Source organism: Hyposmocoma kahamanoa, unplaced genomic scaffold (assembly GCF_003589595.1).
Source record: "Hyposmocoma kahamanoa isolate Upper Pololo Valley unplaced genomic scaffold, ASM358959v1 64, whole genome shotgun sequence".
Taxonomy (NCBI): domain Eukaryota; kingdom Metazoa; phylum Arthropoda; class Insecta; order Lepidoptera; family Cosmopterigidae; genus Hyposmocoma; species Hyposmocoma kahamanoa.
In genome coordinates, this window is record NW_020653852.1 from 6521246 (window position 1) to 6542873 (window position 21628).

Consider the following 21628-nt stretch of genomic DNA (forward strand, 5'->3'; position numbering starts at 1 on the left):
GCTGGAAGAACACCGGTTTTCGCGTGCTACCTCGACTTGTCCAGAGCGTTCGATCTAGTATCTTATGACGTGCTGTGGGATAAGATCGAACAACAGTCGACCATGCCTTATGAGATCACATCCCTCTTAAGGTTTTGGTACAGCCACCAGAAAAACAGTGTGAGATGGTCCGGTTCGTTTTCAGGCGAGTACGGGTTGGAGTGCGGAGTGAGGCAGGGGGGGTTAACCTCGCCTCGGCTCTTCAACTTTTATATGAATGAGCTGATCGAGGAGCTCAACAAAACTAAAGTTGGGTGTCACGTTGATGGCATTTGCGTGAATAACATCAGCTACGCAGACGATATGGTTTTGTTGAGCCCCTCGATCGGTGCTCTCAAGCGTCTTTTGCAGATTTGTGAACGGTATGCGGTGGTCCATGGACTCAAGTACAATGTTAGTAAAAGTGAGCTGATGGTTTTTAAGGATGGTACGAAATCTTATAATGTACCACCACTCACTCTCTCTGGCGCTCCTTTGAAGACAGTCACTAAATTTAAGTACTTGGGTCACTGGGTCACCGAAAACCTCTGTGACAACGAAGACATCGAGCGGGAGCGGAGATCGTTGGCAGTCCGATGCAACATGTTGGCCCGCAGGTTCGCGCGGTGTACGAGGGACGTAAAAATAACGCTCTTCAAAGCGTTTTGCGTCTCCTTTTACTCGTGCGCCCTGTGGGTGAACTATACGCAGAAGGCGTACGACGTACTCCGCGTACAGTATAACAACGCGTTCCGGGTGTTGTTGGGGCTGCCGCGGAGGTGCAGCGCGTCCGGCATGTTTGCCGAGGCGCGGACGGACGGCTTTGCGGCTGTCATGAGGAAGAGGTGCGCCTCCCTCGAAGCCCGCATCCGTGCCAGCCCCAACACCATCCTGTCCGCGTTCGCCGACCACTGGGACGGCCCAATGGTCGCCCGGTGGTCGTCACTACATGTCTAACGTTGGAGGTTTTTTAGTTTAGTTTGATATTTTATTTGTACATTTTTATTTTTTACTAACAATAGTGCTTAAGATTTTCTTTTTATATGATACTAACACTTATGGACTTATGGTCTGAAATAAAGATTTTTATTATTATTATATTATTATTTTTCATTAATTTTATCTCTAAAGTGTACATTTTACAAAAGACTTATGTCTCGCCAAACTGGAAACTGTTACTTAATACATTTAATTAGAGTTGTTAAGATATGCAGACTGTTTTTTTTAATGGGACATTATGGGGAAATCCAAAACCATATCCAATTTTTTTTATAAATTAAATTTTACCAACTTGTGCTGTCCTGATTTTTTCGTCTCATACAATGAAATGATTCCTTCATGAAACTGTCTATCAGCACTAAAAAATTTTGATCAATTTTATTCATTTTTATGGACAACTCACGCTTGACCAAAAAATTGACTATGCCAAAATTGTTTTCACATAAAAAGACTTAATAGTTCCTAAGACAGTTTCCTTGTATATTCAGTACGGTTTCGGCTGGTTTAAATGGGCTATGGTTTCGGATTTCTTCACACTCTCTCATTAAAAAAACACTATATTTCAAACATTTTGTTGATTTATGGACATTCCTGCGGAATCAAAAAACGATCGCATCGACTCATAGTGCTCTAGTACGCTTAAACTTTCTGATTCGATTTTCATGTCATTTTCAGAAAGTCGAAATTTTCCTAAATATTCCGAAAAATTGGTGTTGCAACAAATAATCGCAAAGTTAAAATAAATATAGTCTATCTGCCTATCCCAAATAACGTCAATTTTTTATGTACTTAACAGATTTTCCCGATCCCGAAAAGATCCAGAACCTAAACAATATTGTCGTAAGGCAGTCTGCATTTTCTGTCTATGTTCCTCGAAGTTTAGGTAAAAAACTCTACCTATTCCGATCACTGGTTATAAGGCACCACTCCGTGCTTATTTTGATGCCTAATAATATTATCATCACTGATTCGTCACCTGTTCCGAACATTGCTGCGACCGTTACGTGTAAACCAGAGCAGGTAGATAGGTATTGTGTAGTGTACAAGCAGTTTTACAATTTTTAAATAACGCAACAGCAATATAATTTATTCAGTATTAAAAATATTTTTGTAACCTTTATATTGCAACTGAAATAAATAGTGGTGCTTAATTTTCCGAAGTAATGTGTGATATTACAATTGTAATTTTACTCGCATTACTTTACACGTCCCCACGGTTTACTTGATCCCTCATACCCGAATTTATTTTACAGTCGACGTCGTAACCAATGTAACAATATACACGTAGGCGACTTTCCCGAAATGTTCAAGCGAGTGATAGCGAATAGTTCAGTGTTCCTCTATCCTTATTTGTTGCCGCCTCACCCGTATCGACCAGACATCCTTAAGAGGTTCAGCTACAGACGTTCTGAGGATGAGTAAGTATTGTTTAACTGAGTTTAAAAAATTTATATTTAGTAGTGCTTAACACGTTCATCGCCGAACAGAATTTTCAGGAATGTTCCGAAAATGACTTTAGCTTATATGATTAGTTCTGGTCTCATTTGTATGTATATATAAGATTTTCCGCGATATTTCACTATTTGGCTCTATTTCAGGTTTTTTTTTAGTGCCGGGCTATTTTGACCCGGCGCGGCCTTAACGGCATAATTATTACGTTTAGGCCGCACCGGTCATAATGCCGGGCAGAGTACATATGTACACGCAATGTTCGATCGATGTTTACCTATAACTGACATACGTCTGTTGCGTACGGGCGCGCGCTCCCTAATGCTAACACACAGCGCGGGAGCACACCGCGGAGTCAGTGGAAGTTCTAGCTGCACCCCACCCCTTTTACTTCCTCCCCTCGCGTTGACCAATACGGAAGAGTTTACTCATTTCACTATTGTTTTGCTAATTAGTTAGTTACTGTACAGTACACCACAAACAAAAAAATCTCTGTTGTCGATTTTAGAAGACTGTTAGCGAAACAACTTATTCAGGGCAGTCAGGGAAATGCAGCAACAATCACACCCCGGCGAAAAAGACAAAGACATGAGCTGAAGAAAAAGGAAGGGTCGGTAGCTTCGACAAGAAAATGTTGTCGCGAATGTTACAAAACCAATGTACAATTATATGGCAGAAATGGGGCCAAAAACAAAACAAAAAAAGTGTTTTGGTTTTGTAATATGTGTCCCGGTAATCCCCATTTATGTCGACAATGTTTCGATAAATGCCACTAGTGACATAAGTATTTACATATATGTTAGAAATTGTTTTTGTTTTACAATTTTTATAAACAGTTCGTACTTGGCAAGGTACCAATTTTTTATTATTATGATAAGCAAAATTAGACTTTTAGTTTGATATTCGATTTACATTTCACATTTTGGAGTATTTGTAACTTTTAAATTCAACTCGAAATTAAAGTAACTTTTTTGTTTGGAAATCTTTCTTTTTTTTCTTCTAAGTAAGGAAAAGTAGGTATGCCTTCAAAAATCCTAAAAACCAAGTGGCAACAGAAGTTCGTTGGGGCCGCGCCGGTCATGTTGAATGGTTAAATACGCAGCTTTTGCCATCTGCGGCGTGAACGGCCATCGCAAAATTAGATATGTCGTGCCGGTCATTTTGACCGCCCACGGCCCCAACAGGTGGATAAGGTGCCGGTCATTTTGACCCCCCATGGCGACGAACGTGTTAACAACTAGACTGACCAATGTTACGATATTTAATAAGTTGACTTAAAAAACGTTATTCCAACAACACTATTACTTGCTACTTGGTGTAACGGGCTGGTGTCCGCAACTCGACGTCAAGGCGCCTATTAAAAACACACTTTTTAGAACCTAGAACTTTTTAGAACCTAGGATCTTCGGCATATGAGTGAACCTCCAAAGCCCTACATTGATCTTTCAACGGAGGGACATGCACCAATATATGTTTTTGTCTCGTGTGCAGTTTACTAATGTCCACATGCTTCTCACGAAGAAGAAAAACGCGAGGAACTGCAGGTGCAATCGCGATCAATGGTACCTGCAGACGGTATACAAGATTTTTTGAAGACATGAAATCCCCAACCCGCATATCGCACTTGACAACTAACGTAGTATTATCTCAAAATTGCGTTATTTAGTAATTTTACTCCAAAGTTTCGCTATATTTGTATGTCATTCGTATACGATTTAATTTCAAAGTGACAGGACAACACTGTCGCTTTGAAACTAAAAAGGTAATTATTAATGTAACCTAAAGCAATTTTGAGATAATACTATGTTAATTGCCATGTGCAATATACTCGTATATAGCCAACGTGGGGAACCATGACTTGATGATGGTCCTTTGTTGGGTGCTCATTTTCTGTTCTCTGTTCTGTGCTCAGTTGCAGAATGTGCACACTCTTTTTGTAAAATAAATTCAATGACATATAGGTTATCAAATCGTTGACCTTCTAAATATTTTCCATCTTTCATAATTTTTATTCATTTTTCTCATTAAAGTTGACATTCTTAGGGTCGTATTCCAGAACTCTACTCAATGCTCAAGTCAGGATTTGAGTATGGCTTAAAGCACTCGAAATCATATTCAAGTCCCTGCCATTAGGGTCGTATTTCCAGTGCTTGTGTTTCAATTGTAATCCTGACTTGAGCATTGAATAGAGTTCTAGAATACGACCCTTAGTTTTATTGATAATACGATCCGTTACTCCGTAAGTAAATACTAGGGACACCGTTTCTGCATCTGAAAGAAACTTCTCAGCTTTTAGGTATCGATCTGTCAATGTAGAAAAACTAACTGTTTGTGGCATCGTCGTTGTTTCCGATTCCCATAACACAAGTGCTTTAGTTACATATTATGTCATATTGTCTAATATTTATTTATTAGGTATAAAAAAATATTATTTTGATCTTAAGGGTTACCATAAACTCAAGGCGTGACGTATAAGGTGTTACTCGTCGGTTAATGTATGGGGTATATGAGTTAAGTGTTTGAAAAATCCCATTTATACATTTACCGCATTCTCTGCTTTTGCGAGCAAAGAAAGCCGTGATTGTTGAGTCAGTACGGTCGTTTGTCCTTCGAGTCGGATTAAAAATTTTATTCTTTACAGACTTATAGTGCTCGGTCTAGATCAATTCTGGCGTTACATAGAACAGAATCCCGACCTATTCCCCCCACCAAGCGCCAAACACCCCCGCCACCGATGGGGTCTCACTGCCACAATAAGATTGGTTACCAAACACATGTTCCCTTGGATCACACCGCGGTGGATGTTACTGCATGTATCGAAGGGTAGAAAGGACAAGGATGGACCTATTTATGTAAGTATCGTTTTTAATACACGAAATTGTTTTAAATAAAAAATTTAGTGTAATGAAAGGAGTAAGGCAGAGTAAACTAGTGCAGGTAGAAGTAATTAACTATATGGAAAACGATGTACACAATATTTACTTCCCAAGATTTTTAATGATATAGACTGGTTAACAAATGATATAAAATTAAAAAAACATTCACTATAACGTAAATTAAATAAAAGAGTACCTCTTAAAGTAATTATTTATTTAGCCAGTTAAGTACATGTTATTACGAAATAAATAATTTCGATAAAATTATGTCGCCAACACATTGTACAGCCATTTGGCGACTTTTAGTACCTAAATTTGTTTTGTATATATTTGAATCATAACAATAAAAAACTAGAGTACAAACAGTGTTATACAACCATTAAAATTGCCTTCGTCGCAATCATCCCTTTGCCCTCGTTTCATTATGGGGTTTGCGTATGTTTTCTTCTTATATTCCTCTCTACCACTCAACATTTAATTTTCACTACCTTCATCCTCTCTCCGTTCCATTCACATTTACAACTTCCAACGTAATATGACAATCATTCCTCAGCGAAAATTGTCTCAATAATTTTTATACTAACTGGATGGATTCTCCATTACAACACCAAAACTAATTCTTACAAAAAATACATATGTTATTTGTGTGCGTGCGTGCGTGTGTTGATGTTAAGAAAAATAGCCATTTTCCCGTTCATAATAATTTCTGGTTTTTGCTATTTTTTTAAAGTAATCTTCAAGTAATTGTGACATTTAATTTCACCAGGCAAGCTGGTAAAAACAGAATCTCAAAATAATTTTAAACAATCTTTCAGAATTACTTCAAGAATGGAACAATAGAACCAGTGAAACATAGACTTCTACCGTTTAACCCTAACTTAACTTTATATGAACAGCCGGAACACGAAATGCCTCGAATTTGGGTCAGGTACCTTGCGAAAAGTAGTAAACGATTCAAAGTAAGTGTAATTAACACATATAACTTAGGTCTCTTGTACGGTTTGTGCCGTAGTCTCTATTGAAGAGTTTCATAATTTTTCAATTCTTCGAAAGTTGGGTGTAAATTATTTTAGTGAACATTTCATTGTCATGCTCACGTGATACTATAGAATGCAAGAAAAAGGTGCAATAATATTTTGATATTACTCAAAGTGTCCTTGTCAACTTTGTCAAAGCGCGGCCGAGGCGCGTCGGTCGCGCGTTTCAGTGTGGCAGGGTTCATATGAACTCATACATTACAAAAATTCCCGCGCCCGGAACGCTTCCGCGGTTGCCTGTGAGTGGCCAGAGCATTAATGTTTTTTTTAAAACCAAAGCTATTAATTACTGCTACATGTCACATCATAGTATTTATTACACCATGTATATCGTGAACACTAAAAATAAATGAATATTCATTTAAACTAACCTACATAAACTTTATACTATTGTTTTTTTCCAGGATTTTTTGTACAAAAGAAAAGATTGTGGCCAACCCGCAGATGGTGTTCTAATCGATTTAGGAACTGTCGTAGCAACCCCACAAAAAGCAGCTCTACCTATCGATTTTACCAAAGTCATTGAATGCACTAGAGGAAATCTTCTTCCCAAAATCAGTGCACAAGTATATCGTGATAAATTCGATATTGAGATTGAAAATAATGTACACATGTCAAATAATGAATCAAACCAAGCAAATGGCATGAATAATACGGGCAAAGTAATTACAGCCCCACTTATGCCAAATTTCGGTAATATTTCAGTAACTAACGTTTTACCCGCAAATGCTAAGGTCCTATACAACTTAATACCCGTTGTTAAAACTAAAATCCCTGTAAAGAACATTGAAGGTAATAACGCTATAGGTAAAGTAACTATAACAGTCGCTTCAACAATAGGCAATGCAACCTTGAGTAATGGTGTTACTAACAATAATGCAAATACAACTCAAATTTTACCCACGGGGATTTCACAAGAGGATAAAACTGAAAACAATGCTAATAATGCGTTAACTGATACAGGAGATGCAATTGATAAAAAAGTTATAACTGTTGTGCAAATGGATAACACTGTTGTAAAAGAAATGGTGTCGAAACGCAATGAAGAAATTTTAAATACTGGCATGAACCAAATGGTAACTGATGCAGTGGACTCAAAATTACTTACAAATACTACACAAACGATTTCAGGTGTTACAACTAACGCTTTGCCTATAAACAAGGGAGAAATTTGTAAAACATGTCCAAGTATGACACCAACAAATAAAATATGTACACATAATGTGACAGCAAATGTTCAAAATGTAAATACAAATGAACAAAATACTTCTAATGCTACACCTTCAAATATGTATACATTAATTAAAACCAGCGCAGGATCATACCTAATACCTTTATCACTGCTACAAAAAACTAATACCGTTAATAGTGTTACTGCTCCTATAGTCAGTACTGGTATAACCACAGACAATGCAATAAACGTTACAGTTTTAAATAAAAATACAACTGAAGCAAACAAACACTCACTTCCTAGAAACAAAAATGATTGCTTAATTTCTGACAATACACATAAAGAATTAAAAAACCATTGCCAATGTTGTATCATATTAAGAAAGATATGTAAACAGAAACAAGCGTGTATTACAGATTATTTTACGTTGAATAAGAATAAAGAAAAAACTTGCGAATGTACTGACAGAAAATACCCAAAAACGACTAAAAGATTGAGATTATTCTTGAAAAATTATAAAAGTAATAGTTGGTGTGTTCATAAAGAGTTGCAGTCTAAGTTGAAATTGATCAAGAATGAGATGCATGAGGAACGAGCAAGTACAAGTAAAATAGAGTCCCCGGAGGATGAATACAGTTTGGAAGATATTGGTAAGTGATGTTAGTGATTAGATAACTACTTATATATTTGTATATACTAATTCCTTGTAATGTAACTATAGAAATTGATAGTTGATACTGATGGCACAAGTACGAGAGGGAATCTTTAGGTGATTAATAGTAATATACCTTAGCGCTGCAATATATAATAGTTGAAAATTCAATTGCCTTGGCCGACCTACAAAAACAAAGCTGCGGTAGGCCTAAGCATCTCTAAAGATGTCGAGCCTCCTGCCTCGGGAATGCCTCGGCAGTTTTCGGGATGCTTCGGCAGCTTTCAGGATACTTTGGCAGACTTCCGAAGGTTATTCGCCCAAAGTCTGCTTGGATATAGTTCTCTTCGACAAAGATATAATTTTTAAATATACTGGCAATAAACCAGCTTGCAACGTTACGACTGATTTGAAGAGAGATGAGAGTGTAGAGAAGCTAGAAAGCGAGCACGATGTCGCAACGATATTCTTAGGCATTATTATTAGACACTAACGGCAACTATGCCGCGGTACCTAAAGAGCCCTTGTGCCATTAAAGAGAACCTGTAATTTAAAATAAAAACATTACCGAACACTCAGGGTGACAATAATTCATTCTATTACATAAAAAATGGGTATGCTTTAAACATAGCCATTATTGATTTACCTAATTTAAGCAAAATTCTGAGATGGGTTTATTTTGCACCGGGACTGGGTTAATTTTGTATGAGCTGTGACAAGGGTCACAGCGCATACAAACACTCCTTTGGACGGTAACGTAATAAAAGCGATCGACGTCAATGTATTACGCTAAACCAACTGTTTTTTTTTGTTGATGTTCCTTTCTCCTATCAAAAGTCATAGATCACTTCTCCAAGTGGACTAAAATGTAATCTATTTTATTTTTTAATAAAAATTTTATCTTTTCCAGCGTTTGTCACGTCTTACCAACTAAAACTGACAACAAGATCAAACGTAGTCCGGGACATGGCAGCGAAAAGAAAAATCCAAAGAATACTTTCTAATTTTGACCATGAGACGGATAGCGTTATAAGATTAACAGAAGAATTGTACAAAGCGTTTGGTACCGATCTAGTGGATTTGTATAAGGAGTTTCTTGGTTTTTTAACTGCTGAACAGGCTAATAGGATTGATATGTTCCGGGACTACTTTTTGCATAGTTGTATTGGTGACTTAATTAAGAAAATTGAGGTAAGTTCTCAACTGCGTTCATTTTACTGGTGCTAGAGTTCTCTGTACAGTATGGGTAGGTTATTATCTATTATATCCTTATCTATTTATCCAACAAAGCTGCCTAGACAAACCAGCATAGATAGAGGAGACTAGAACTTATATAAGTCATGAGCACAAAAATTTATTTAAAATTGCCAGATCTATTAAAAATTCTAAAATATTTATTATTTCAAAAAATTATCATATGAATTGAAAACAACCTAGTCTTACTATTTCCCCCTCAACTTTGTTGTGCTCGAAAATACTTACGATGTGACTTTGTTGTTACAATGTAACACCTTATACACCATTGTGGAATGTAAATATTGTATACGTCCCGCTACGGGTAACGCATTTGGGATATAAAGGATACTTTTCCATATACCCTGTATATGTATTTCCATCGTTGAAAAAGGATACTTCGAAGGAGGCGATTATTCCGTAAATGTAAGAGATATTAAAAACCTTTAAACTGATATCGAAAGTACCTTGCCTAATGACTAAAATGACATCAATTTATTACATTATTTAATTAGTTTCGAGAGTAAACGCCAGAAAAATATATAAACATATTACTTTGACCGGCCCTTATCAATAATGCCCGGCTGCCCGCGGGTCCATCTGACAAATCGAGGCTTAAGATAGCATCAATTTATTATAGCATTGGGCAGTTTTTCCAGATATATAAGTCGTACTTAAGATGGCGTCAATTTATCACAGGATTGGGCAGAATATTCCCAACTTCAAGCAGGCAATAATCCTTCTTTTTTTGCGTCAGGAATGCCTCATATATAGTCCCGGTCGAATTTTTATTACACTGCCCATTTGTTGCCGGGATTATTACTACAGACCGGCGATTCTTCATAAGTGACCGATCTTATCAAATTGCCCGTAACACATACACGGATGCATTCGCACATTTCCATGACAAGCACATCAGGAACGTCAGTGTTCTGCACGCTATTCATGTTTAATCAATGCTATCCGATTTTTATGTCATCCGGACAATGCATATTTATAATTAACATATATGCACTGATTTTGATGGGACTCGGGAGCTGCCAACATTTGTTTAATTTTTTGTGATTTATTTTTAGTGCATGTTCCGCATAAATAGAATATGCAGTAATGTGATTATAATGTATAAGCTTAAGTAACCTTACATTTTTGACGTTTCCCTTTCAGTCTGAAATCTCGGACAACGAACGAAAACATGATGTGCTGACCTATCTCAACGAATTGCTAGTGGATCGGGTATCAACTTCTTGTCAAATGTGCACTGGCTTGCTTGTCAAAATGTACGGTTACCCGACACTTGCAAGACATGTTTTTTCTTTATTCCCGCATCGAGCTGATAGCAGGAAACATAATGTTAGGTAAGGGGACCTTTAAATCTGTTACACACCTTAAATCTAACTCCCACTTAAGACTTACGTCATAATAAAACAGTGCAACTTCAGCCACGTACACTTCGCTCAGAGCGTAGGGTTGTCTCATTATTATTTTAGTTTTTTTTTATAATATCAAGTGACGGGACGATCATGTCGTGCGCCTGATGGTATAGTGTATTCCAATAGAATTGAGAGTGGACGTAAACAAACCAGTTGGGTTAAAATTCTGGAGAAATCACTTCTGGATTTTTATCTTATTTGATTTATATATTTTTATCATATTCTGGATTTATGTCCACTCTAAATTCTATTGTGATACACTATAGTGTATTCCAATAGAATTATTTGTTTACGTCCACTCTCAATTCTATTGGAATAGACTATAAGCTACACGTCTATCCGTAACAGTTGCAGTGCCACTCAGAGCTTTAAATCGCAAACATTACAGCAGCAGCAGCGGGCAGTACTTCTCTTGACGAACTCTTTCACAAGGAGCTCTACCGCTACAAAATCTACTACTACTTGTACCTTTTTTTTTTTTTTTTGACGGGGTGGAAATCTTTATGGATACCCCTGTTATGTGGGGACTCTCCCTCCAGACTGGAGGGACTACCCCACTAAAGCCCCCCCGGGTTTCCCTCTCGCCGGTTGAGTCGGCGCCGTGGGATCAGTGAACATTCACCACGACGCCGCCGCCCGGCCGCCCTAGCTTACGCCAGGGCTCCCGGAGGCCAACGGAGGGGCGAGTCGGTTGTCCTCCGACTCGCCCCACTACTAGTTGTACCTAAAGGTTTGAAAAAAAAATGTTGGTATTCATCATAGTAGTCTCGTGTATATTCCCTAATAATAATACGCACGTACTCATATTGAAATAACCTTTATCAAATAGTAATAATAATAAAGATAAAAATAATTTTGTTAAAATTCATAGAAAAATATTTTAAATAGTTTGAACACCGAGCGAACGCTCACGGCGACGTGCAGTTACTGCGTTCCACTGGAGCTAGTCAAACTCACAGTTTGTCAACGGGCGCAGCCATAATGCCTCACGGGACTTGCGATTTAAAGCTCTGATTGGCACTGTTAAGTATAGGCAGGGAACAAAAAGTAACAAGAATGGACACTCTCCGCCCCTCCCTAGATTTAGATACCGCACCACGCCCCGCACATTGACGATCACATTGACTGAACGACAACAAGGCTGTCGGCGAGCCGTTATCGCGCTAAGACGGCTTTCATATTTGAATATAGTTTACATTTATTCAGTACGTTACTATTTATAATGGTCGTGAATTGTGCTGTGACTACGACTATTTATCATCATCTAAACGGGATAAAGAGAGGAGTTTCTTTCATTTTCCGAAAGATGAAACGAAGACGAAAAAACTTATGTCTGTGACTCGTTCAGTTATTGTTTTCTTCATTCATTTAGTGCAGAATAATATATAATATATATTTATTATATCAATATAACGAGACGCCATAACTTCGTGAGCCGAAAAACATTTCGTAGTGAATATACTTAATTAATAACTAACTAGGTAATGATAAAGTTGGACATGCAATTTCAAATACCTTGGTTACCTTATTTAAAAGTACCTGTCCAAAACACAACATTTTAAGTGCTTTTTATATATTTTTAAATAAATCTTCAATATTATTCTAATTAGTGAATTAGTGGAAATAATAATATTATATCGGTATACATAAATACCTAATGAACATGTGTAATTATTAGGATTCTATTAATAGAATTAAAGATAACAGATTCAATAGTAAACAGAGTCAATAACTAGGTCAAATGAAATTCAAAAAAATATTGTTATGTATAGTGATGAAATGGGTTAAAATATAGATTAGCAACTTAACCACCTAGGAATAAAATTAACAAATATTGGCATGCCAGGTGCAACATACTGTAAAATATTAGATAGTATTTTGTCAACTAAATTTGACAAAGACACTTCATTAATAATTTTAATTGGCAGAAGAGGAAAATGTAACAAAAAAGATTTAATACAATATTTTTCACAATTAAATAATTTAATTAATATAAAAGAAATTATTTTGTTAGCTTTTCCCTTCAGCAATAGCCTCACAACAAGTGAAAATAATTTGAGGCATAACTTAAATAGAACATTACACAGCTTGACATTTCATTATAGTAAATTTCATTTTATGGATACTAATAATTATTAGTAAATATTTTTATTTGACTAAAGATAGGTATTATCTTACTAGTTATTTTAGGAGACAGATAGCAGAGTTGCTATCATATTATATTAATAATTCAGCCAAATCATTGGCTACCAGACCAGCTGCTTCTATTGAGCAGTCCGTTGACATAGGTCAGTTTATTGACAATAATCATTCTGTTGAAAATAATTCAACTTCTAATTATTTAAATTAATTAATAAGACAACGGAAAGATACTCTTGCAACACAATGACAGTAAAAAACCAACCTAAAACACACAGAAATAAAATAAATTGTATATTAAACTTTTTTTTGTCGAGTTGATTAATCATATATTTGATGCATTTGAAGTCTCACATGATGCTATTGGTTTATTCTGTGGCCTTTCAAAGCTTTTGATTGTGTTCACCATGATACACTGGTCAGGAAACTTCGCCATTATGGTGTGGCGGGACGTGATCTCGACCTTCTTAAATCGTATTTGCGTGGTAGGGTACAGAGGGTCGATGTTAACGGTACGAGATCATCAGGATCTGCAATTAGCATGGGTGTATACCTCAAGGTTCAATTCTAGGCCCATTTTTGTTTTTAGTTTATATTAATGACTTACCTAGCCTTATGGAGGGTATAAAACATGAGATAGTATTGTTTGCTGATGATACTTCCTTATTATTTAAAGTTCAAAGGCACCAATATTCCTACGACGATGTGAACAATGCTATATCTAAAGTAGTTGATTGGTTTGCTGTTAATAACCTACTTCTTAATGAGAAAAAAACAAATTGTGTGAAATTTACATTACCCAATGTTAGAGAGACGGTTACAAACATTGTAGTTAGAAACGAAAAATTGAATCTTGTGGATACAGTTGTATTTCTAGGTATAACGTTAGACGCTAAATTGCAATGGGGTCCCCATATAAGTAAGTTATCAAAACGGCTCGGCTCTGCAGTGTACGCGATTAAAAAATAAGGAAACTTTCAGACGTCGAAACCGCTAGATTGGTTTACTTCAGCTACTTTCACAGTCTAATGACATACGGCATTTTGCTTTGAGGTAATGCCGCCGATATCAATAGAATCTTTGTCCTGCAGAAACGTGCAGTTAGGGCAATTTACAATCTGGGCCCCAAAGTATCTTTGAGAGATAAGTTTAAGGAAATTAACATTCTTACACTAGCCTCACAGTACATTTATGAAAATGTAATTTATGTTAAAAGGAATAGTAATTTCTTTATGAAAAATAGTGACAGACATAACATTAATACGAGGAATAGAAATAAACTAGCTTTTCTTGATAGTCGTCTTCACAAAGTCAAAAAATCATTTAAGGGGCAATGTATACGCTTCTATAACAAGATTCCGGTTGATATACAAAATATGCCTTTCACGAGTTTTAAAACTATAGCGAAACAAAAACTTTATACTAAAGGTTATTATACAACTTCTGCGTACTTGGATGACAAAAATCCGTGGCAGTAACGCGTTTAGCTCATGGAGGTAGTCTCGATCTCTGATGTTTCAAATAAAAAAAAAATATTGTAAATGTTATTTACAAAGAGCAACCCCTAGAGCTCATTCTTCTCAGGGGAATCTGCCTTACGAATGAACGGTAGAGTTTAACCATTGTGACGATTTCAAGTGTAATAATGCTTACCTATGAAATAAAGATTATTTTAAATTTGAATTTTTGAATTGAAAGATTTTTCTTAGCTTAAGAATTTTCGTTATGATGCCGCATGCCGCTCTGACCTCGTAACGTAATATTACGAGAAAGTGGTGGGTAACCCTGCCACTTCACGCACACATTAGCGTGTGTGCAGATAGCGTCTTGCTTTATGTAGTAGTAGAAGGTAACTTTCGACCGTTGTATGAAGTGTCCAGAGTGTGGTATAGGCGTGCCGCTCCGTGCCTTCACTTGATATCATTAAACAATAAAATCGCTCGCGTAGGATTACGTCACAATAGCACTACCCTATATTCTGTTCGCAGTTGTAGTCGCGACTGGAGGAGTCTGTAATTTAATTAAACACTAACACTTTTATCTCATAATCGTTTCTCCCAACAGTTGCAGTTCAAAAACGTCTATTCCAAACACCAGGCAAACAAAACCCCAAGCACAAACTTCAAAACAAAGTAACTCTCAAAATACTGTTTGTACCATAAGACAATCGTGTGGAAATAATTTAACACTAATTCCGAACCTAGAAACGAATACAGATGAAGAAATGCCACATAAAACGACACGAATTGACTTATCCAAGTGTGTTGAAGAACCAAATGCAACTAAAGACAATCAAGTGGTACAGCCAGAAAGCACGGAAAATAAATCGCACATAGAGCCTTCGATGAATTCAGAAGAAACAGATGATTTTATAGAAGATTCGTTGACGATTTGTGACGACAATTTTGTCACGATGAATTACGAAGCTGACAATTCTTCCAGGTTTGTTCTTTAACATTTGTTCTTTGTTTGTTTGATTGTCTTCATCGTCACTTTTCATCAGGTGAGATGGAAGTCAAATGCGCACTTATTTTTTAATTTAAAAAAAGAATTTCCCAAAGTGGTCCGTTCGAACCCCTAGGGGTCTATTAAATGTTCTAAGTGGTCCGTGGTAAGTAAAAAAATGTCCGCGAAATAGATCGAAATTTTCATTAAAAAAAATTGCAAAGCGATGTTATTCCGCATGATCATGTGGCGCGGACGAAATCGGTCATGCATAATTTCGGTATGTCTAGTAGGTTTTATTAGAACGTAAAAGTTAATTTCCTTGAGGAGATTCAAGATTAAGTGTTACAGTAAAGGGTCCATGACCGAAATAAGCCTGGGAACCACTGGTCTATACAGTGATAACCTAGTAGGGAGAACGCTTACCACCTATGATAGCGTCACGAGCCTCTCTTAAAGAAGCCATGGTCTAGTGACACTCATTGCAAGACTTCTGTAGCAATAGATATGGGTTACGCGATCCTACGTTGTGTGCTTCATCAGAATCAGCATTGATTTCAATTTAATCAGTGTTATTTATTAATCTTTCAGTGGTGAAGACGACACTGGAACCGTATATAATCAAAGCAATAGTAATCACGGACCTAGAAATTCCGTTATTAAAAATGTAAGTATTATTATATATATTATATATATATATTATACTGAAAATATATATCAAACCGTGGAACATGTTAATATAGTATGCCCGGTTACTTTGTTACAGGAGGACCAACCAACTATGATGGACACATCAGAAATAACAATTAGTAAAACCGAAGTTCAAGGTCATATCGAAGTTCAAGATCATACTGAAGATCTACCAACAATGGCTATGAGTGAAGAAATACTGGTCAAAACCGAAGTACCAGAATGGAAACGAGATGAAGATAAACTTATTTTACAAATATTGTTACAATATCTCTCCCCCAGTGAAAGAAAAGGAAAGACTATACTGGAAATTCTTGATGAGAAAAATGTGTATCAAATGTTATCGGAAAGTGTAACACATAAAACGAGATCTGAAATCAAAGATAGGGTCATGTATTTGCTCGATATTCTTGTTATGTTATGATTTTATTTGTAACAGTTCCAACTCGTTGTGGTACATACATTTATGTATCTATTTGCCTTTGTGCGAAAATGTCATAGTGTTAGGATTTTGTAATAAAAAATATGAAATCAAAATTTTATTTTATGTTAAACTTCGCTAACAACAGTCTGGAAGTAAAGTAAACAGGAGTAAATTAAAAATATAAAAAAAGAAATACGTAATTGTACTATTCTAGTGTGTAGGTATTGATGGGGTCGCATATTGAAACCTTACTTTCTCAAACTCGTATATTATAAACAGTGGTTATTCAGGAGATGGCAAAACTTTCGATTTATTTTAAAGTTTCTAGTCAAGGATGTTAATTTGGATGCATTACTTTAAGACTAGATAAAAGCCAGTGTGTGACTATGAAGGAAATGTGATTTGAAATCAACCTGCAAAATTTGTAGGTACAGGTTCAAGAGCACGTCAAGCTTGACACTTAAGGCTTAAAACCAACTCTATGTCGCTTACGATAAGAACGGTACAAAGTGTCAAGCTTGACGTGCTCTTCACTGTACAATCCATTTTTTGCATTTCAGTAACGTTGTGCTTTAAGATACGAGTTTGAGAAAGTGAGGTAACGATATTTCAAAACACTGGAAATCTCACTAATACATACTTACCTACAAACTGCAAGCATCATCTGTATGATTAATATGAATGTTTAAACTTTGTTAAAATATTAATATTTACGTGGCAACATAAAGAACATAAGTACGCAAAATATACTTAATATACGAGAATACATTAAAAAAATCCGCACATTTGACCACTCTTCGACTACTCTCGAGAGCCGTGCCTTTTCGTCTAAACTTGTGCCTGCTCGGTCTTTAGTGGGAGCGATCCCAATTAGATCAATCGGACAAAGACAAGTAATTCGGTTCTTTATTTCCTTAGTTCAATGGGATTGGGAATGAATCTTAGGGTCGTATTCTAGAACTCTACTCAATACTCAAGTCAGGACTTGAGTATTGCAGTGAGCACTGAAAATCATACTCAAGTCCCTGCCATTAGGGTCGTATTTCCAGTGCTTGTGTTTCCAGTGCAAATGCTGACTTGAGCATTGAGTAGAGTTCTAGAATACGACCCTCAGGGTCGTATTCCAGAACTCTATTCAATGCTCAAGTCAGGATCTGAGTACGATTTCATGCACTGGAAATACGGCCCTAATGGCAGGGATTTGAGTATGATTTCGAGTGCTTTAAACCATACTCAAATCCCGACTTGAGCATTGAGTAGAGTTCTAGAATACGACACTTAGACTTATTTTTTTGTGTCCGTCAGGATGGCTGGACCAAACGAGATGTACAACTCAAACTGTGCTCATTATTTACTACCTATTTTCTACTATTTAGTACCTTTGTTGACATATTTTCTACCTTTGCGCTAACGGAAATATTAAACAAATAAAGTGGTCAGCCATTCTGACTTCAGGATGGCTGGACCCCTTTAAGTTTTTCATGGTTCTAGCAGTATATAATTTACTTTTTTTATATAACTATTTACTACCTAATTTCTACCTAAACATACTTTTTTTTCACTATTTTAGGAAGCTTCTATAAAAAGTTATTCAAAAAAAATAAGAAAACGCCTTTTGCAAAAATTATCATCTAAAAATGACAGTTTATCATGTCCGTATAATTGCTAATAACAGTTTTGCAGGCGCTTACACCATGCCAACTATGATTTCTGGATTATCTTTGTAAGCTATATATTATAACAATTATTATATTAATTACTAGTTTAATTCACTAATACAAATGTAAATTTCATTTGTAGATATTAAGGAATGCGAACGAATTATAATCAGTTTTGTAAAGGAGGGAGATCTTTCTTCCGTTGGATGAGGTTACCAAAACAAGCCAAGGGAAACTCCAAATGGTTCAGAAGATTTTTATTTTCACCTTGTATGTCACCTACAATTTCACCCTATATGCCAAAGGTCCGGGCTGTTGTTCCCAAGAAGGGACTCACTCCTGGAAACCGTTCCGCGAGATGAGGTTTATTCACCGACCGCGCGTGATAAACGCAATGAAATTCACAGACTATTGAACTTCGTGTCGAATAAATACGCCATAAGTAGTCTGTGCGCCCGAAGAAGAACATCGTTCTGGAATTTTTGACCGAATATTATAAGTATCATGCTTCTGAACTGGGCGGGTTTTTGAAGTTACGAGTCGTTTTTACAAAGATTATTTTTATTTGAAGTATATTATGAAGAAAAAACGATGAAAGAAATAGTGATGAAGAAAGTTAGAACTATATTCCTTATTTTAAACCAAATTACAAAAGACTACGAATACGAATTCAAAGTTATTGTTCAAAGTAATAGAAGATAATGAATGTGATTTAAGTGAAAGTAATACATAAATATTGACTCCCGCCGCTTAAAAGACTGTTTAATAAACCCAAATAAGTGAACTAAGTTATTTAAGAGAAATTGAAAACAATGTATTAGAATTTAGAATTACAATGGCAAATATTACAGAGGACCCCGATAATTAACGAAGACATGGCTCAAAAGACTTGTATCCAAGCCAAAACTATTAATAAAAAGTAATAATAATAATTTTTCTGAACGAAAATTAAAACGTCAAATTTAAACAATTTAAGTATTTTGCGTGCTTTGTTTGAAATTTTTGTTTTATCCTGTTTCTATTCTAATTAGTGATCCTACACATACAACAAAACACACGTTATTTTAGTTACAATGGCACGTAATACTGATGAAAACGATGACGGCAATATAAATCCAGCGTCTGTTGCGTCTAATGTTAAGAATACATTCAAACAAGTAAGTTTTTACATTAAGTACTGTATGTGTATTAAATAAATTATGAACACTATTTAAACTTTCGTATAAAAACTATTATTAAGGTCTCAGTAACATATACTGGATGTTTCAGTCACACTTTGTAAATTATTATTTAAATAATTGGAGTAGCATTGAAGCTGTAGAAGATTCAGTACCCCCTTAACGATATTAGAGCTAGATTATTAGCTCAACCTTCTCCAAACAGGCTACTGCTGGTACATCTTAAGTGCACTAAAAACACAATAAATACCTTTTTTAGGAAGTTATAAAAGAGCTTTTAAATGGCTCGTTCCAAGACAATAAAACTAAACTAGGTAATGACGCACTCTCACTGGTGGTGGAAGTGTCTAAGTGTCTTGTGACGGAAATATGTCTCCGAGCATCGAATCAAGCTTTGAGAGAGAACTGTGACAAAGTTGACATTGAACATGTGGAGAAATGTCTCCCACAGTTGGTAAGTCATAAAGTTAAACTTACATTAATTTTTTTAAATTATTTTCAGGTGTGGTTGTTTTGGCTGCACTTGAAAATCCTGGATCACAGGAGTCAGTTATTATTTAGTAAAGCTTCCTTTTTTTTAATCTGATTATGCTGCCTCTGTGACATCCAACAGAAGCATTCAGCTGTGCTGCAACAATCAAATTAGTTTACTAATTATTGTTTCCATAAAGTTTTACAAAACTATTCAAAGACTTCACACCCCACCTATCTGATTGGGCCTTGAAATTTTTAGTTCACTAATTGTGATTGTCAAAGTCGAGTGTGCTTCTAAATATTGTGTGAAAATTGTAATGCCGCGGCCACAGCTTCATAGTGTGGTACCACTGCAGCGTGTCTATAAGAGTCTAATTTGAAAGCACCTTAAAACCCACTCTTCATAGAAAACCCCTCCCCAGTAAGTGGATCAGGTACAGGTGTTGAACATGAGGACCATGAGGTTAGGTGATTGACCTGATATAATACTTTTTTATAACATCAAGTGACAGGATGAACAAGTTGTGGTAAGACCTGATGGTAAGCTACATACCTGTCCATAACAGTTACAGTGCCACTCAGCTTTAAATTGCAAATATCTGAGGGGCACTACCACTGCACCTGTCACCCTGAGACATAACTTGACAAGTCCCACATGCCTATAATTTCACCACTGAACATAAATTTCTTTTTCAGATGCTGGACTTCCCATAAACAATATATGAGTACACAGTATGGATTCTCTTCAAACTTCCTTACTTGACGGAATAATTGTTTTCAGTGTTCTCATCGTTCATAAATGAGAATATATTGTCATTATTAAGAGGGTACTTTGCTGCTCATTAGATTGATTTTATGGCTCTTTAGCCACTTCAGACAGCATAGAAGGTGTTTCAGCAACCATATCTTGTTATTTTGTTATCTCTGTGACAGTATTGACAGCTGTTGAAAAGTGAGGGAATGTAAGAAAGTATTAATTTCAAAAACTGTACAAAATCAAACATACATTTCATTCATCATACCGTCATAGAAAAGTGAAAAAAATTGTAAACTTATGTACAACTACCTTATAAGTGTGTATTAAAGGGAAAATGTAACTCAACCATGTGTTTGCATCAGCAAGTGAGGCAAATGGACACATAGCTCTTCTTCACTCTGGTTTGGTAAATAATGGGCCTTATGTTTGTCTAATCTACCAAGTGTATAATGGTTACTGTGAATATGACAATGCAATAAAATTTTGATCTTGGAGTTGTACAGACAGCAACATATCAAGCTACACATTGTCGAATCTTGTCCCATTGCACTGGAGACGATATTCGAACCAAAATGTATAGCTTGATGTGCTGTACACTGTACATTATTCTTTCCTATCTGTTGTCAACTTCTGAGTAGTCATGTGGGCCATATAGATGGCTTGAACGGCTTGAAACACAGTTGTATAGTGTTTTACATAGACTATCTGCATGGTCTGTGCAAATCTGTCTTTAAGAGTTGAGCCCTACTTGTCAGCATCATTCTCATTATTTGTCAGCACCAGGGCCGCACTACACTCCAGACAGGAGCCAACCCAGGCTCCATAGTAAAAAATTGCAGTGTTTCCCATTGGTCAGATTGGTCTGTGGGATTTTTTCCCATTGCATTGGTCAGTTCTCATCCTACTTGAAATCAAACTTTTTTAATTTTCAGTATTTACACTTTTAGAGAAAGGAATGTTTAGTGTTTGTCTCCTAATGCATGTGGCTTCCTTATAGG

General features: G+C 36.2%; 2 protein-coding genes across 2 annotated transcripts in view; both read left to right on the forward strand.

The window, feature by feature from the left end:
• LOC113230840 overlaps positions 1 to 16563 on the forward strand; it is a 39014-nt gene extending 22451 nt beyond the window's left edge. Inside the window, exons 13-21 of the mRNA XM_026464939.1 lie at positions 2271 to 2435; positions 5108 to 5318; positions 6158 to 6301; positions 6784 to 8200; positions 9113 to 9393; positions 10600 to 10790; positions 15069 to 15446; positions 16041 to 16116; positions 16216 to 16563. Coding sequence (XP_026320724.1) covers positions 2271 to 2435; positions 5108 to 5318; positions 6158 to 6301; positions 6784 to 8200; positions 9113 to 9393; positions 10600 to 10790; positions 15069 to 15446; positions 16041 to 16116; positions 16216 to 16563 — 3211 coding nt within the window. The remainder of the gene's footprint in view (positions 1 to 2270; positions 2436 to 5107; positions 5319 to 6157; positions 6302 to 6783; positions 8201 to 9112; positions 9394 to 10599; positions 10791 to 15068; positions 15447 to 16040; positions 16117 to 16215) is intronic.
• Positions 16564 to 19247: 2684 nt separating this feature from the next.
• Positions 19248 to 20986, forward strand: LOC113231128 (centromere protein X-like). Its single transcript, XM_026465297.1, has 3 exons — positions 19248 to 19378; positions 19659 to 19853; positions 20570 to 20986. The coding sequence occupies exons 1-3, from the start codon at positions 19295 to 19297 to the stop codon at positions 20585 to 20587; spliced, it is 297 nt and encodes a 98-aa protein (XP_026321082.1). The 5' UTR covers positions 19248 to 19294; the 3' UTR covers positions 20588 to 20986.
• The last annotated feature ends 642 nt before the right edge of the window (positions 20987 to 21628 follow it).

Coding starts and splice junctions, on each gene's coding strand:
- LOC113231128 (XM_026465297.1), top strand. CDS start 19,295: ATGGCACGTAATACTGATGAAAACGATGACGGCAATATAAATCCAGCG. Junction 19,379..19,658: donor TTAAGAATACATTCAAACAA/GTAAGTTTTTAC, acceptor TACCTTTTTTAG/GAAGTTATAAAAGAGCTTTT.